At 41.6% G+C, this 17,561-nt stretch overlaps 1 protein-coding gene across 1 annotated transcript in view; it reads left to right on the top strand.

Annotated features, from left to right (window-relative positions):
- stab1 (stabilin 1) overlaps window positions 1–15,509 on the top strand; it is a 339,504-nt gene extending 323,995 nt beyond the window's left edge. Inside the window, exons 66-69 of the mRNA XM_063067593.1 lie at window positions 3,009–3,110; window positions 5,194–5,328; window positions 9,103–9,225; window positions 14,557–15,509. Of these exons, the coding sequence (XP_062923663.1) occupies window positions 3,009–3,110; window positions 5,194–5,328; window positions 9,103–9,225; window positions 14,557–14,613 (417 nt within the window). The 3' untranslated portion in view covers window positions 14,614–15,509. The remainder of the gene's footprint in view (window positions 1–3,008; window positions 3,111–5,193; window positions 5,329–9,102; window positions 9,226–14,556) is intronic.
- The last annotated feature ends 2,052 nt before the right edge of the window (window positions 15,510–17,561 follow it).

Below are 17,561 nucleotides of genomic sequence, written 5' to 3' on the forward strand. Positions count from 1 at the left end.
CATGGCTTTGTCAAAGACAGGTCGTGCCGTACAAGCCTGATTGAATTTTTTGAGGATGTGACTAAACACATTGATGAAGGTAGAACCGTAGATGTAGTGTATATGGATTTCAGCAAGGCATTTGATAAGGTACCCCATGCAAGGCTTATTGAGAAAGTAAGGAGGCATGGGATCCAAGGGGACATTGCTTTGTGGATCCAGAACTGGCTTGCTCACAGAAGGCAAAGAGTGGCTGTAGACGGGTCATATTCTGCATGGAGGTCGGTGACCAGTGGTGTGCCTCAGAGATCTGTTCTGGGGCCCCTACTCTTTGTGATTTTTATAAATGACCAGGATGGGGAATTGGAAGGATGGGTTTGTAAACTTGCTAATGACAAAAAGGTTGGGGGTGTTGTGGATAGTGTGGAGGGCTGTCAGAGGTTACATTGGGACATTGATTGGATGCAAAACTGGGCTGAGAAGTGGTAGATGGAGTTCAACCCAGATAAATGTGAGGTGGTTCATTTTGGTAGGTCAAATATGATGGCAGAATATAGTATTAATGGTAAGACTCTTGGCAGTGTGGAGGATCAGAGGGATCTTGGGGTCCGAGTCCATAGGACACTCAAGGCTGCTGTGCAGGTTGACTGTGTGGTTAAGAAGGCATACGGTGTATTGTCCTTCATCAAACGTGGGATTGAGTTTAAGAGCCAAGAGGTAATGTTACATCTATATAGGGCCCTGGTCAGACCCCACTTGGAGTACTGTGCTCATTTCTGGTCGCCTCACTATAGGAAGGATGTGGAAACTATAGAAAGGGTGCAGAGGAGATTTACAAGGATGTTGCCTGGATTGGGGAGCATGTCATATGAGAATAGATTGAGTGAACTCGTCCTTTTCTTCTTGGAGCGATAGTGGATGAGAGGTGACCTGATAGAGGTGTATAAGATGATGAGAGGTACTGATCATGTGGATAGTCATAGGCTTTTTCTGAGGGCTGAAATGGCTAACACGAGAGGGCACAATTTTAAGGTGCTTGGAGATGTCAGGAGTACGTTTTTTATGCAGAGTGTGGTGAGTGTGTGGAACGGGCTGCCAGCGATGGTGGTGGAGGTGGATACAACAGGGTCTTTTAAGAGACTCCTGGATAGATACATGGAGCTTAGAAAATTAGAGGGCTATGGATAACCCTAGGTAATTTCTAAGGTAAGGACATGTCTGGCACAGCATTGTGGGCCGAAGGGCCTGTATCGTGCTGTAGGTTTTCTATGTTTCTATGTCAATCCATGACCTCCTTCAGGGTGGAGGAGCAGCACCTTATATTCCATCTGGGTAACCTCCAACCTGATGGCATGAACATTGATTTCTCAAACTCCTGGTAATGCTCCCCCCTTCACTATTCCCCATTCCCTTTTCCCTCTCTCACCTTATCTCTTTTCCTGCCCATCACCTTCCTCTGGTGCTTCTCCCCCTTTTCTTTCTTCCATAGCCTTCTGTCCTCTGGCCTGTCAGGTGTCCTCTTCACCAGCCCTGCATCTCTTTCACCAATCGACTTCCCAGCTCTTTACTTCACCGTTCTCCCCTCCCCACCAGTTTCACCTATCATCTTGTGTTTCTCCCTCCCCTCCACCCACCTTCTAACTCTGACTCCTCATCTTTTTTGTTCCAGTACTGATGAAGGGTCTCAGCCCAGAGGGTCGACGATGGTCTTTTCCATCGATGCCTGGCCTACAGAGTTCCTCCAGCACTCGGTGTGCGCTTCTCAGGCAGCTCCGCTCTCATTTCTCTACAGTTACCTTATTCGATTGAAATATCGATACATCTGATTTTAGTTTCTCCCTCTCAAACTGCATGGGAGAATTCTATCATATTATGATCACTGCCTCCTTTACCTTAAGCTCCTTATCAAATCTGGTTCATTATTCAGCACCCAATCCAGAGTTGCCTTTTCCATGTTGGGCTTAACCACAAGTTCCAAAAAGCCATCTTGTTGCAATTGTATACTTTCCCAGACTACTGCATATTGAAATCCCCCATGACCATTGTAACACTGACCTTCTTGCATGCCTTTTCTGTCTTCTGTTGTAATTTCTACTCCACATCCCAGCTCCTGTTTGGAAGCCTGTATATAACTCCTATCAGTTCTTTTCACCCTTGCATTTTCTTAACTCTAGCCACAATGCTTCTACATCCTCTGATCTTATATCCCTTATTTCTAAGGATTGATTTCATTTTTTTAAACAACAAAGCCAGCCACCTGCCTGTCTTGTGAATTTCTAACTGTACCTCAAGAACATCTACCTTATCTTTCATACTGTACACATTCAAATATAACACCTTCAGCCCTGTTCACACAACCCTTCTTTTCAGTTTTGTCTCCATGTTAAATTCTTATCTCTGTGTTTCTGTTTGAAGATTGTTCCTTGGAACTGGTCAAGAATCTGATGAGCAAAGTGCTTTTGAAGAGCAGATTGTGCTCAATGATTTTACTTTGTGAGAAATTGTCACTTCTCTATGGAAAATTTAATTAAAAGATGATGTGCAGTTATTGACCCCTCCCCCAGTTGAATAAGGTATCTGTCATAAACTGCTACCAATCTTGATTAAGGTTCTCAGCACAAATCATCAACTCTTTATTCCTCTCCATAGGTGTTGCCTGACCTGCTGAGATCCTCCAGTACTTTGTGTGTATTGCTCTGCGTTTCCAGCATCTGCTGATTTTCATGTGTTTCTCATAAAGTTAACATTTCAAAATGAAATGAGTGGTTGCCTGTCTGGATTTAAGTGCATTATAACCATTATTTCTATCCAGATATTAAATCTAAAGCTTTTTAATAATAAGTGTAGCATTTTAGAAATATAGGAATTATATTGTATCATTTTTAAGTCAAGTCAAAAGTTAATTTTGTATTTTTTTTCTCCATAGATCAAATGGGAGACAGCGGATAGCATAGTCTAGAAATTTTGTGGTTTAAATAGGAGTTAAAAGCTATTTTTTATCTGAACTAACTCATCTTTTATAATGATAGGTTTCAAAGTTGGTGAATGGCATTCCTATTTTGAAATGGGATATAATTGCCACCAATGGAATTATCCATGTTATAAAAGGACCTTTAACAACTCCACATCCAGTAAGTGTTTGACTACAATTCGAAACATTCAAAGGAATGTGATTGAGATACTTCTGTATGCCCAGCCTAAAGTAACTGATCCTCTGCAGGTGTGAGGCAATAGGTCATAAGATTCTCACTGAGATTGGGCATCGAATGCAAATGTTTTGATTTCAATCTTTTTAGTTTTTTTTATTATTCAGTTTCTTGCCCAATCTTTCTTGTTTTTGTGTGGGGGAGGGGAACTTTGGGGTCGATATGGCTGTTTCATTTTCGTTCATTGGAGGAGGGATATGAGGGTTGATAACTGTGCTTCCATTCTTTTGTTTCTTGGTTTCATGGCTATCTGGAGAAGAAGAATTTCAGAGTTGTATACTTTGATAATAAATGAACCTTTGCTGAAGGTAATCCTGTCTTAACTGGTGATTCAATGCTCCTTCAAACAAACTTTCTATTGGAGTGGAGCTATTCTTCAGAATGAATGGTAATTTGTTAATCTACAGCAACTATGCTGTAGAAGCAAAGTTACGTAAACCTCAGATGGGAAAATGATCGTTGTGTTGATGCTGAGCTCTATGCCATTATTGATGCTTTCAGAGAGCATGCAATTAGCTTTACATTTAACATCCACAATACCAATGTCCTCTCCCACATTGTCCACAACAATGAAGGTTCGCCACAAGACTCTGGAAAACATGGACAACTGCTCGTGAATCTTGAACAAAGGCAAAAAACAATGATTAAATGCACCACAGACAGAGCACTTAAGTCAATTGAGGAAAAGGGCATTTGAAAACCAAAACCTACATTAAAGAGCACAATTCATCATCCACCAGGTAGCTATGTCCCTTCCCTGTTGAAATGTTCTGGAAAAATATCACAATGTCGTCTCTGCAAAATCCTCCAAATTTACAGTGAGAACAAACCAGTGTCCTCTCCCAGTCCAACATCTAATATTGAAGTGGTAACCCGTTTCACTCACTTGTTCGCCTTGGAATAGAAGCTGTCATTCCATTCCAAGCTTTAGGAAGAGAATACCAGACAGATGAGGGAAAAGATTCAAGGATATGAAAAGATACAAAACCATCTTGAAGAAATGACACATACTATTGAAACCCAAGAATTTCTGGTTCATGAGTTTGACAATGGTATCAAAGACTGAAGCCATGCAGCAGGAACACAGAGACCCTGCATATTTAATAGAAGGAGAGCATCAACTTCCAGTCTGACCTCTTTAGCCATAAAAAAAGACAGAAAATAAGTTAATTTTGATTCAGAAGGAGTTCCTCAGAGAAAGATATGAGGCAGTATGAGGTTTAAGTAAAGCTTTAATGATATGCTAAGCCGCAAGTTATCAAACTATTTGGCCTTCATATATGCATTTTAGTTTCTTCAATTATTTTATAAAACTTGGTGTGCCAGCTTTGGCTTTCATGCATTTGATATAATCTTTACGCTTATAATTCAAGGTTATAGAACACTGCCTGTAAGAATTCTTTAATGTCATTTGGCTCCCAATGATGTATTTGAATAGGGACAAGTTGTCACACGGAGTTTACTGGATAACTCTCTGTTTCAAACAGTTCAGCTATGAGAGCAGTATCACTTGATTCCCATTTATTATTTGGATTTATAGTTAGCTTTCTACTTAGTCTTATTAATCTTGGATCAAGTCTTTGTAAAAGTCTCAATGAAGACTACTCGATTGATATTTCAGGACATAGAACTGTACTTTTGAATACTAATGATTTTTTTACAAGAATTACATTATGTAAATATTATCCAGTAATAGGGGCACTATGGTGGCATAGTGGTTAGCGAGATACTATTACAGCTCAGGGCATTAGTTGGAAGTTCAATCCTGGCGTCCTCTGCAAGAGGTTTGTATGTCCACCCCATGGAATATGGCGGTTTCCTCTGGTTTCCTTCCACAGACCAAAGATGTACCAGTTATCAGGTTAATTGGCTATCGTAAATTGACCTGTGATTAGGCTAAGGGTTAAATCGGTGGGCAGTGTAGCTCAAAGGACTGATTCTGCGCTGTATCTCTAAAATTAAATAATTGCATGAATATTGTTAATTCCAAATCCACTTATTTCATTAGGTTTTAGATTCTTCAACATCATCCCATATTGCCCTTGGTACAGCCCTGGGCCTGTTATGTTTGATAGGCATTGCTGCTGGGTTCATAGCTTGGTTCCGTCGCAGGAATGACGGTTTCCATTTTCAGTACTTCAAGGTATGTTACTTTCTTTCATGCTATGTTTTCCAGTGGCCTGAGTTGCTAAATAAAATTACAATTGTTCTAGCTTGGAACAGCCTCTATAGCTACTCTACTGTGTAATTCTGGAATTGGTACCATCCTTATTAATTTCTTGCTTCAGCAAATCCTGGCATTCCTAATTATATAATAAAATTTAATGTTTTTTCCACAAAAGTTGAATCCTGTTTTAAGGTTTATTAACTGTGAAATCACAGAAGTCAAAGATGGCTTTTGAACTGGTAATTTGCAATACTGTAAATTGTTTTGCTCTGAAATATTCCGGCTTATGTTTCCAGATTCCCTAATCTTACCCTTGCTGATTTGGAGTTAAGATGCTACCACTCAGGTCTCATCACATATGAAAGATGAATAGTGTAATACTTTTAACTTTTTAGCTTGTGTTGTAAATGCAACTGATGTTAAATGTCAGTCTCTGGAATATTTTATTATTTGTTAAATTATTTGTGGTTTAAAAACTTTGTGTTGTGTGAGTTATACAGTGCCTTGAAAAAGTATTCAACCCCTACAACTATTTTCACATTTTACTGTCTCATTTTGTAAATTTAAAATATATTGAAGTAGGATTTTGATCTAATCTGCAAAACATAATGCATCATGCAAAATCAAAAGAAAAATTCAAAACCTGTCAACAAATTACTAGAAATTAAAAGCCGAACTGAGAGGCTGAAAAAGTACTCATCCCTGTTGTAACTACTACACTAACTTCCCGACCTTACCATCTCACCCAAGTTGTTGATCTAGAAACTTGGAGGATTGCCTGTTTTCAGTGAATTCATAAGAATAAATATCCCCTCTCTCTGTAAGGGCCAACAGCATGGTAGATGTTCAACAGATCAAACCAAAATAAAGTCAGAACATTCAAGACAAGTCAGGGGAATGATAATAGCAAGGCACAAATCTGGGGAAAGGTGAAAGACCATCTCAAAGGCCTTCAGAGCTCAGTGCAGTTTACCGTGAAAAAGTGGGGGTAAAAAAATGAAACCACAGCCACATTGTCTGGGTCAGGCTGCCCCTCTAAACTTAGTCACCGGAGAAGAATGGCACTTGTATGGGAGGCTACTGTGACACCAACAGTCGCTTTGAATGAGCAGCAAAAGTCAATGGCTGCAACTGGAGAGGAAGTTCATGACTCTACAATTTCTAAGGCCTTGCACATAAAGGTATTCTTTTTATCTGTATATCAATGGCTTTGTTGCCAAATTTGCAGATGATATGAAGATTGGTGGAGAGGCACGTAGTGTTGAGGAAACAGGTAGACTGCAGGAGGACCTAGATTAGGAGAATGGGCAAGAAAATGACAAATGAAATACAATGTTGGAAAATGCATGGTCATGCATTTTGGTAGTAGAAATAAATGTGCAGACTATTTTCTAAATGGGAGAAAATCCAAAAATCTGAGATGCAAAAGGACTTGGGCATCCTTGTGCAGAAGATTAACTTGCAGGTAGAGTCAATGGTAAGGAAGGCAAATGCAATGTTAGCATTCATTTCAAGAATAAAAGAGCAGGGATGCGATGCTGAGGATTTATAAGGCACTGGTGAGGCCTCACATTGAGTGTTGTGAATAGTTTTGGGCTCCTCATCTAAGAAAATATGTGCTGGCATTGGATAGGGTTCAGAGGAGGTTCACGAGGATGATTCCAGGAATGAAAGGGTTATCATACAGAGAACGTTTGATGGCTCTGGGTCTGTACTCATTGGAATTTAGGAGGATGAGGTGGGATCTCACTGAAACCTTTCAAATGTCGGAAGCCCTAGACAGAGTAGATGTGGAAAGGATGTTTCCCATGATGGGGGAGTCTAGGACAAGGCACAGCCTCAGGATAGAGAGGCATCAGTTAAAACAGATGAGGAGAAATTTCTTTAGCCAGAGGGTGGTGAATTTGTGGAATTTATTACCACTGGCAGCTGTGAAGGCCAGGTCATTGGGTGTATTTAAGGCAGAACTTGAAAGGTTCTTGATTGGACATGGGATCAAAGGTTCCAGGGAGAAGGCCAGGGAGTGGGGCTGAGGAGGGGAAAAAAGGTTCAGTCATGATTGAATGGTGGAGCAGACTCGATGGGCCAAATGGCCTAATTCTGCTTTTATGTCTTATGGAAAAATAGCAAAGAAGAAGACCTGGCTTAAAAAAAATCCTTGTCCATCAAAACTTTGCAACTGTCACTTAGAAGACACTGTAAAGATATGGAATAAGGTCTTTTGGTCAGATGAGACTAAAGTGAAACTTTTTGGCCTCAACACTAAGTGGTACGTATGATGTAAATCTGAAACTGCACATTAATCAGGTAACGCCATTCATACTGTAAAGTATGGTGGAGGTAGCATCATGCTATGGGATACTTTTCATCTGGTAATCTGGCCAGGATTTATGGGAAGATGAATGCTTCTAAATACAGAGAGATCCTGCATTAAAAAACCTGCTAGTTTCTGCCAGAAAGCTTAATCTGGGGAAGAAGTTTGTCTTTCATCAGAACAACAACCCAAAGCACACTGCCAGAGCAACCATGGAGTGGCTTCAAATGAAGAAAATAGATGTCCTTGTGTGGCCTGGTCAGAGTCCTGACCATAACCCAATTGAACATCTCAGAGAAGACCTTAAGGTTGCTCTCCTCTGCCAGTCCCTATTTAACTTGTCACAGCTTGAGCAATTTTGCAAGGAGAATATGACAAATCTTGCTCAATCACTTTGTGCAAAGCTAAAAGAGACTCATCCAAAGAGTCTACTGGTTGTGACAGTTGCAAGAGGTGATTCCACTAAGCACTGAGCAAAAGGGGATGAATATTTTTGAACTGATATTTCTGTTCTTGAATTTTTAGTTTTTCATGCTTTACAATTTTAACTATTTTCGTCTCTACTGTGGGGGGGAGGGGGGGGTAAAAAGAGGCAAGTGATTCCCAAATAAAAATTCTCAGTTAAATTGATCAAAATCCCTGATTGTAATACTCATTTATGTGAACAAGGCACTGTAAGGTACATTAACCCAACGCGATAGTCCCAGAGATGAGACTGATATGAGAAGCAGGAGCAGTAGTTGTTCACCTGACCTGCTGGGCACGCTCCACCATTCAGTTTGATCACAGTTGATCCAGCTGGAGACTCAGCTCCACCTACCTGTCTTTTCCTGGCCCTGCTGAAGTGTAGACCATTTGGTTTGTACTTGTCCCACTTTCCCCAGAACCAATTCCAATGCCCCAGGAATTTGAAAGCCTTGTTCCTGCTGCTAAAGCCACATTTTCATCATATTTCATTCTTCAGCCTCTTACTAGCACACGGCACAGGTTCCTAGGGGTCCTCTCCAAGTCACAAACCATCTTGATTTGGAAATGTATTGCTGGAACTCCCTTTTCAACAGTCCTGTAAGAACACCTTCATTAGATGAACTGCTGCAGTTCAAGTCAGCATCCCAACAATTAGGGATGGAAAATACTTTATGTACTGTGTGGTGCACCTTGGTCCGGATGAACTTTCTTTCGGTTGGTGGTATATGTGTATATAGTTGAATGACAATAATCTTGAACTTGAACCCATTCAATAGGTGACTGCCCACACTCCTTGATGGATATGATACAAATTCTTAAATAGCTTACACTAACAATCAAAATTGTGATAGATGTTTGATTTTTTAGAAACTCAAAAATTAATGGTTGGGTATTTGAAGCCTCATCTATGCCTAAATGCATTAAAGACAAAGGAAAAGACTTAGTTGTAAATTTGTGCCCGTTACTAGGCCGATGATGATGACGACAATGTGGGCCTTAAACCAGAGGATAATCCTGCTCTGGTCTCAGTACCAAATCCACTGTACGGTGCCTACGGTACAGTTTCAGATAATACGACTGAACCCTTTGAGGTAAGCAGTAACTAAATTTTCAGAATCAGAATCAGGTTTATTATCACCGGCATGTGTCGTGAAATTTGTTAACTTCCAAAACCTATAGCCAAAACTCTTCAATTGCTGTTTAGTTGCTGGCAGTTACAATATGTTAACCTCAAAAAATCCTTACCCTAAGGTTTTCTCTGCCACATAGGTTAGTAAATGTGCTGATGACACAAAGGTTGGGTGTGTTGTGTGGAGGGCTGTCAGAGGTTACAGCAGGACATTGACAGGATGCAAAACTGGGCTGAGAAGTGGCAGATGGAGTTCAATCCAGATAAGTGAGAGGTGATTCATTTTGGTAGGTCAAATATGATGGCAGAATATAGTATTAATGGTAAGACTCTTGGCAGTGTGGAGGATCAGAGGGATTTTGGGGTCAGAGTCCATAGGACACTCAAAGCTGCTGCACAGGTTGACTGTGTGGTTAAGAAAGCATACGGTGCATTGGCTTTCATCAATTGTGGGATTGAGATTAAGAGCCGAGAGGTAATGTTGCAGCTATATAGGACCCTGGTCAGACCCCACTTGGAGGACTGTGTTCAGTTCTGGTCGCCTCACTGCAGGAAGGATGTGGAAACCATAGAAAGGGTGCAGAGGAGATTTACAAGGATGGTGCCTGGATTGGGGAGCATGCCTTATGAGAATACAGTGGCATGCAAAAGTTTGGGCACCCCGGTCAAAATTTCTGTTACTGTGAATAGCTAAGTGAGTAAAAGATGAACTGATTTCCAAAAGGCATAAAGTTAAAGATGATACATTTCTTTAATATTTCAAGCAAGAAAACTTTATTTCCATCTTTTATAGTTTCAAAATAACAAAAAAGAAAAAGGGCCCAAAGCACAAGTGTGGGCACCCTGCATGGCACTACTTAGTAACACCCCCTTTGGCAAGTATCACAGCTTGTAAATGCTTTTTGTAGCCAGCTAAGAGAGTTTCAATTCTTGTTTGGGGGATTTTCACCCATTCTTCCTTGCAAAAAGCTTCTAGTTCTGTGAGATTCTTGGGCTGTCTTGAATGCACTGTTCTTTTGAGGTCTATCCACAGATTCTCGATGATGTTTAGGTCGGGGGACTGTGAGGGCCATGGCAAAACCTTCAGCTTGCACCTCTTGAGGTAGTCCATTGTGGATTTTGAGATGTGTTTAGGTTCATTATCCTGTTGTAGAAGCCATCCTCTTTTCATCTTCGGTTTTTTTACAGATGGTGTGATGTTTGTTTCCAGAATTTGCTGGTATTTAATTGAATTCATTCTTCCCTCTACCAGTAAATGTTCCCCGTGCCACTGGCTGCAACACAAGCCCCAAGCATGATCGATCCACCCCCCCGTGCTTAACAGTTGGAGAGGGGTTCTTTTCATGAAATTCCGCACACTTTTTTCTCCAAACATACCTTTGCTCATTGTGGCCAAAAAGTTCTATTCAAAAGGTTCAAAGGAACATCTAAACAAGCCTGATTCATTTTTGGAAACAAGTCCTGTGGACAGATGAAGTTAAAATAGAACTTTTTGGCTGCAATGAGCAAAGGTATGTTTGGAGAAAAAACTATATCACGTCGCACCGTGTTACTTTTTTTTAAAAAAAACATCCCCTTTTCTCAATTCCTCAGTCTCTGCCACATCTGCTCTCAGGATGAGGCTTTTCATTCTAGAACAAAGGAGATATCCTCTGTTTTCAAAGAAAGGGGCTTCCCTTCCTCCACCATCAATGCTGCCCTCAACTGTATCTCTTCCATTTCACACACGTCTGCTCTTACCCCATCCTCCTGCCCCCCCATCAGAGGTAGGGTTCCTCTTGACCTTGCCTACCACCCCACCAACCTCTGCATACAGCACATAATTCTCTGAAACTTCCATCACCCCCAACGGAATCCCACCACCAAGCATGTCTTTCCCTCTCCTCTCCACCCCCCCGCCCCCAATTTCTGCTTTCCGCAGGGATTACTCCCTATGCAACTCCCTTGTCCAGTAGTCCTTTGCCACTGATCTCCCTCCTGCTTCTCATCTTTGCAAGCAGAACAAGTGCTACACCGGCCCCTACACCACCTCCCTCACTACCATTCAGGGCCCCAAACAGTCCTTCCAGGTGAGGCGACACTTCAGCTGTGGGTCTGTTAGAGTCATTTACTGTGTTCGGTGCTCCCAGAGTGGCCTCCTGTATATGGGCAAGACCCAACGTAGGTTGGGAGACTGCTTCACCGAGCATCTATGCTCCATCCACAAGAACAAGCAGGATCTCCCAGTGGCCACCTATTTTAATTCCACTTCCCATTTCCATTCTGATATGTCTATCCAATCGCCTCCTCTACTGTCGTGATGAGGCCACACTTTGGTTGGAGGAACAACACCTTATATTCCATTTGGGTGGCCTCCAACTTGATGGCATGAACAGCGATTTCTCAAACTTCCAGTAATGTCTCCCAACCTCCCCTCCTCCTTCACCAGTTCCCATCCCCTTTTCCCTCTCTCACCTTATCTCCTTGCCGGCCCATCGCCTCCCTCTGGTGCTCCTCTCCCCTTTTTCTTTCTTCCCTGGTCTTCTGTCCCTTTCACCAATCAACTTCCCAGATCCTTACTTCATCTTTCCCCCTCCAGGTTTCACCTATCACCTGCTGGTTCTCTGTCCCCTTTCTCCACCTTTTAAATCTACTCCTCAGCTTTTTTCCTCCAGCCCTGAAGCGTTTTGGCCCAAAATGTTGACTGTACTTTTTTTTTTCCATAGATGCTGTGTGGCCTGCTGAGTTCCTCCAGCATTTTGTGTGTGTTGCTGAGAAGGATATTGCTGATAATGCTAAGATTGACAGCAAGAGATTTTTTCAATATTAGTAAAAGAAAGGTGAAGGAGGAAGTTAAGTGTATTAGGAATAATAGTGAGGTGGTAAGTTATGCAGAGAAGGATATTGCAGATACTCCTAACTCTCAGTTTGCTAAAGTATTCATCTGAAGAGATGTTAGCAATAATTCATTAAGTGTTGAGAAAAATAAGATTAAAAGAGGATCTAGTGCTTCCCCAGCGTATATGACGGATAAACTCTTCTCAGTCTTCCAGCTGGGTACAGGTATCAATTATAACATTTCAATGGCAAACTCTTCAGGGATGATCAAAACATTGGTTATAATTGATACCTGTACCTGGCTGGAAGCCTGCGAAGAGTTTAAAAATAAGGTTGTTGTAAGCGACTTAGGAATCTTAGAACATGAGGTCCTGCTCCAGCTGAAAAGGCTGAAATTTATTCAATCTCCAGTGCCAGACAACCTATATCCAAAGGTCCTTAAATAGGTCTGTGATTATATATACAAACCCCTAACACATATTCTTCAAAAGTCAGTGGAAGACTGGTGAGATCACTAAAGACTGGAAATGAGCTAACATTGTCCTGGTACACAAGAAGGTAACCAGACTGACTCTGGTAATTATAGATCAGTATCAGATTAATGTGTATCATAGGTGAGATAATGGAAACATTAATAAAGAATGAGATGGAAAAGCAGCTGATAAGAACAGGCATGTTAGCAGAAAGTCAGCATGAGTTCAGAGAGGGGAAACCATGGTTTACCAATATGCTGGAGTTCTGTGAAGCGGCAACTAAAATTTATGATGACAATGGAGCAGTTGATATCATTTACTTGGACTTTCAGGAGGTTTTTGACAAGGTACCCCATGAGAGGTTAATAATCAAATTACAGGAGGTCAGGATTCAGGGTAAGGTGTGTGAATGGGTGCAGAATTGGCTCAAACCAGAAAATAATGAGTTATGGTGAAAGGATCATTTTGACACCTAGAAAATGTTAAATGTGGGGTTCAGCAGGGATCAGTTTTGGGGCCGCTGCGGTTTATAAACCTACATTAATGATTTGGATAAGCACATAACAAATAAACTAGTAAAGTTTGCAGATAACACAAAATTAGTGGGATGAGCTAATAATATTCAGGCAGCAGAGTCAATACAGTTAGATCGAAACTGGATCCAGATGTGGGCAGATAAACGGCAGATGAAATTTAATGCAAGTATGAAATGTTACATAGAGGAAGCAGAAATATTAGCTATAAATATACAATGGGGGGGGAGTCTGGAGTTAGAACGTGCACTGTAGGAGAAGGATTTGGACGTCCTGGTAGATAGACTCATCACTATTAACATCTAGACAACACGCAGAAGCGATCAAGAAGGCTAATAGAATGTTGCGCTATATAATGTGCTCAGTGGTGTTCAGGTCTACAGATGTTCTTAAGCTGTATAATGCATTTATGAGACCACACCGTGATTACTGTGTACAATTTTGGTCTCCATATTGTGTGAGGGATGGTAAGAGTTTAGAGAAAGGCGACTAGACTTATTCCAGGTTGGTAGGATAGGACTACCTGGTTGTGTATTTGAGAGAAGTACCTTTAGAGACTTTCAAATCTAAACTGGATAGTCATTTCAACACACTGAGAATTGGAATTTAGCAAGCTTTGTTGGGCTGAGTGGCCTGTTCTTGTCAAAAGCTTTCTACTTTTCTTTCATTCCCCACTCTGCCCTCTTGCTCCTCTTCACCTGCCTAGCATCTCCTCCTGGTGCCCTTCTTCCCTTTCTCTCATGCTCCTCTCCTATCAGATTCCTTCTTCTCCAGCCTTTTACCTCAGGTCAGGCCACTGGTCTGAGTGCTACTGGTACCATGTAACCCAGTACTACCTGTCACATGGTCGGGAGGTCAGCGACTAAACCGGCTCCCCCACCAGGCTTGCCTGCTGAGGTGGGTGGCTAGACACCCTGCAGGATGAAAAACAAGACCTGTCAAAGGGCAGATGAACCCTCTCGTAGGGTCAACGGCCATCTAGCAAACACGTGCCGTGAAGCGCGGAAAGGGCATCCCTTGCATCGAAGCTTGGTCTGGCCATTCGCTGCAACAGAACTTCCCCCCAGCCGTCTTGGACCCCACTGCGCCGCTGGATCCGGGAGGGGATGTCGAGAGGGTGGGTCTGGACCTGTGCAACCCCCTACTCACCTAAATCCACTCACGCACACGCTGTTCCTTTCTGAGGAGTGGGGTACCACCCTACAAACTGACTGAAAGGAACCATCATCATCCTATGGGATGGATAGTGAGAAAGAGAAACCTTTCCCACTCACCTGGCGTCACCGATCATCTAGATAGACGACTTCTCCTACCCCCCCCCCAACACCTGTTCATTTTGGCATCTTCCCCCTTCCTTTCCAGTCCTGATGAAGTCTCAATCTGAAATGTCAACTGCTTATACATTTCCACAAGTTCATGGGACAGATCTGCCTATTTATTTTTCTAAATAAATGTTTTATTTAAATACAGGACGACGATGATGAATATGAATCTTATTCATACACACAGAACATTCTACAAGACTGAAGCTGGACCTCATTTTACTATCAGTTTTATTGCAGCTTGTGGTGATGCTATTGGTCGGGGAGGGTGGGGGGGGGTGACAGGAAACCTTAAACTCCAGATAGATGAAAATCTCCAGAGGGTGGGAGCTGTACATTGGTAGTGAGAAAAAAATAATTGGACTAGGTATTTAACCCCTCTTGGTAATCATTAAAGACTGTATGTCACAAACACACCAAGTTCCATTTACAGGGATTTTTTTTTTTTGCAATGGTCAGGTGACTCTAGAAAGCTTATAAATTTATTTTTTCATTTTGTACTAGTAGTTAAAGATAAATAACACTGTTTATGATGTGCCAAAAGGATAGTGAAATCTTTACTTTTGTTTATGTTGCACTTTTTAGTCAAATATGATTGGATTTTCATTTCCTTTCAACATTTTAATAGTGCATTAAAAGGACAATAAATTTCCAACAAAGGCAAAACATGGTAGAATTGTTCAGCTGGTCTGGCAGAAATGAAAAGTCCAAAAACTGCAATTAAATCAAATGTAGATCATTTTGACAAACATTCAGATAAAGCCCCAGGCTGATGATTTCTGCTTGCCAGTGCACACCATTTTTTGTCTTTTCCAACTATTCAATGCCTTGTATAAATTCCTGTTGCTCCACTTATTTTTGAATTCTGTACTCCAAAACTTGAGTTTGCTTAAATAGTGAGACAGCCTAGAGGAGGAACAGCTAGAAACATTTGTATGAAGGAACTCGAGCAAGGACTGTGCAATAGATAGCAAATGGCTGTTAACATCAAGGTATACTGGACTGTATCACCAGTGCTTCACTTCTCCAAGAAAAAAAAAGTAGGGTCCTTTTTGTATATACCAGGTCAAGTGAAAAATTAAATAAATGTTTCTATTGATATTTAACTGCCTGCACAGCTGTTTCTTTTCCAAGCCTGAACAGTGATGATTAATAACTGCTTAGTGCTGCATGACAAAGGTTAAGCTTAAATCTTCACTGCAATGAGCAAAATTACTTTTGCTACACCAATCCCACAAGGTTCATTAGTCAACTCTTGTAGAAATTAGTGAGTACCACTGGATGGCAGTATTTCAAAATGTCAGCACGTAGGTCAAATGTTAAAGTGATTGTACAAATGATACTTACCAGAGGGAAAGTGTTTTAAGCACTCTTTCCTCTAAGCTACATGGGTGTGTGGCCACACAGTAACTGAAATGCACATCAGCATGCAGCTAGAATTTTCTTTTATATAATGCTTAATATAATTTTGAAATATATTATTAATAGTTTATGAATATAATACATAAACTTACTAAATATTAAATGTACCATAACCTTTACCTTGAAACATTTTAGAGCTTCTAAGTATTTATATTGTTAGTGTTACAAGATGTAACAATAAACAGAAAGGTAGCTCATTGTTAATAAACCAGTGGCCTGCTGAATGCCGACGCTGTCTACTCAAAACATTTTACTTTTGCCGTTATGTCTGCCAGTTTTTTGACTGCCTGACATTGTTTACGTGTGTTGTAGATTGTGGTTGATATGCCTATTACAAAAAAAATTTATAGTGCCATGCAGTTTTCAGACATTGTAAAAATGTCCTGCTCAGATCAATGGTTGGTCTGACAAGCTGAAAAAATTAATTAGAGGTAGCATTGATTTTAAGTCACTATTATGTTAATTTCTGCATATAATGCTTGAGAGGCACAACTGACAATAAAATAATGCATCTTTGCAGTACAAATAATCATTGGTAGACTAACCTCTGAAATTCTACAACTGAACACTTAATGGTCTGAATTTTTTTTTAAATCAGCAAAAGGCTTACCATCAATCTTGATAACTAAAAGCAGATCCTTTAAAGGTCTAAGTCAAAAAAAGCAACTGAGGGACTTCTGCAGGTTGAGCAGCATCTGTGGAGGCAAACGAATAGTTAATGTTTCACGTCAAAAGGTTTGGGTCCTCAGGTGCTGCATGGGAACCTCACGTAGCAGCAAGTCAGTCAGCAGCCAATGGAAATGAAAAAATTTTCTCAAACCAGGAATTAAAGGAAAAACCCACAATTTTATTTAACCTTTTAAACAACTTACAGCAACGTTTATGATGGTTGTGTAACCACATGGGGTTAACATCAGAACCCAAAATATTAAACTGTGGAAAGCGGCCAGTGAGTGAGTGGGCCAGTGAAGCAGTGGAGCTTTGAGGCTTTGACTCGAGAGGCTTCAACGACAAGAGGCGGAGGACGAGCTTGTTCCCAGTTAGTCTTTACGATGCCTCCTGAGACGGTGATGTGCCTCTCATGTAAGATGTGGCAGTCTCGGGGGTTCTCCCCTCTCCTGCAGAGTCACATCTGCCAGAAGTACATACGGCTGGGCAATCTGGAAGACCGTGTAAGGAATCTGGAGCAGCAGCTGGATGACCTTCGACTCATAAGGGAGAATGAGGCAGTCATAGATGAGAGCGACAGGGAGGTAGTCACACCCAGGCTGTCGGAAGCAGGTCGTTGAGTGACAGTCAGAGGGGGGGAAAGCGAAGGTGAGCAGACAGGTAGTGCAGAGCACCCCTGTAGCCATTCCACTGAATAATAAGTTTACCGTCCTGGATACTGTTGTCGGGGATGACTGACCAGGTGTGAGCCACGGTGGCAGGGCCTCCGGCACTGAGTCTGACCCTGTGGTGCAGAAGGGTGGGACGGAGAAGGGGAGAGCTGTCGTCATTGAAGACTCTATAGTCAGGGGAGCAGACAGGAGATTTTGTGGACGTGAGAAGGACACCCACATGGTTTGTTGCCTCCTGGGTGCCAGGGTCCGGGATGTCTGTGACCGGGTGCACGACATCCTGGTACGAGAGGGAAAGCAACCAGAAGTCGTGATACATGTTGAGACCAACGACATAGGCAGGAAGAGGGATGAGGTCCTGAAGTGTGAGTTTCGGGAACTAGGCAGAAGG

Source organism: Mobula hypostoma, chromosome 15 (assembly GCF_963921235.1).
Source record: "Mobula hypostoma chromosome 15, sMobHyp1.1, whole genome shotgun sequence".
Classification (NCBI taxonomy): domain Eukaryota; kingdom Metazoa; phylum Chordata; class Chondrichthyes; order Myliobatiformes; family Myliobatidae; genus Mobula; species Mobula hypostoma.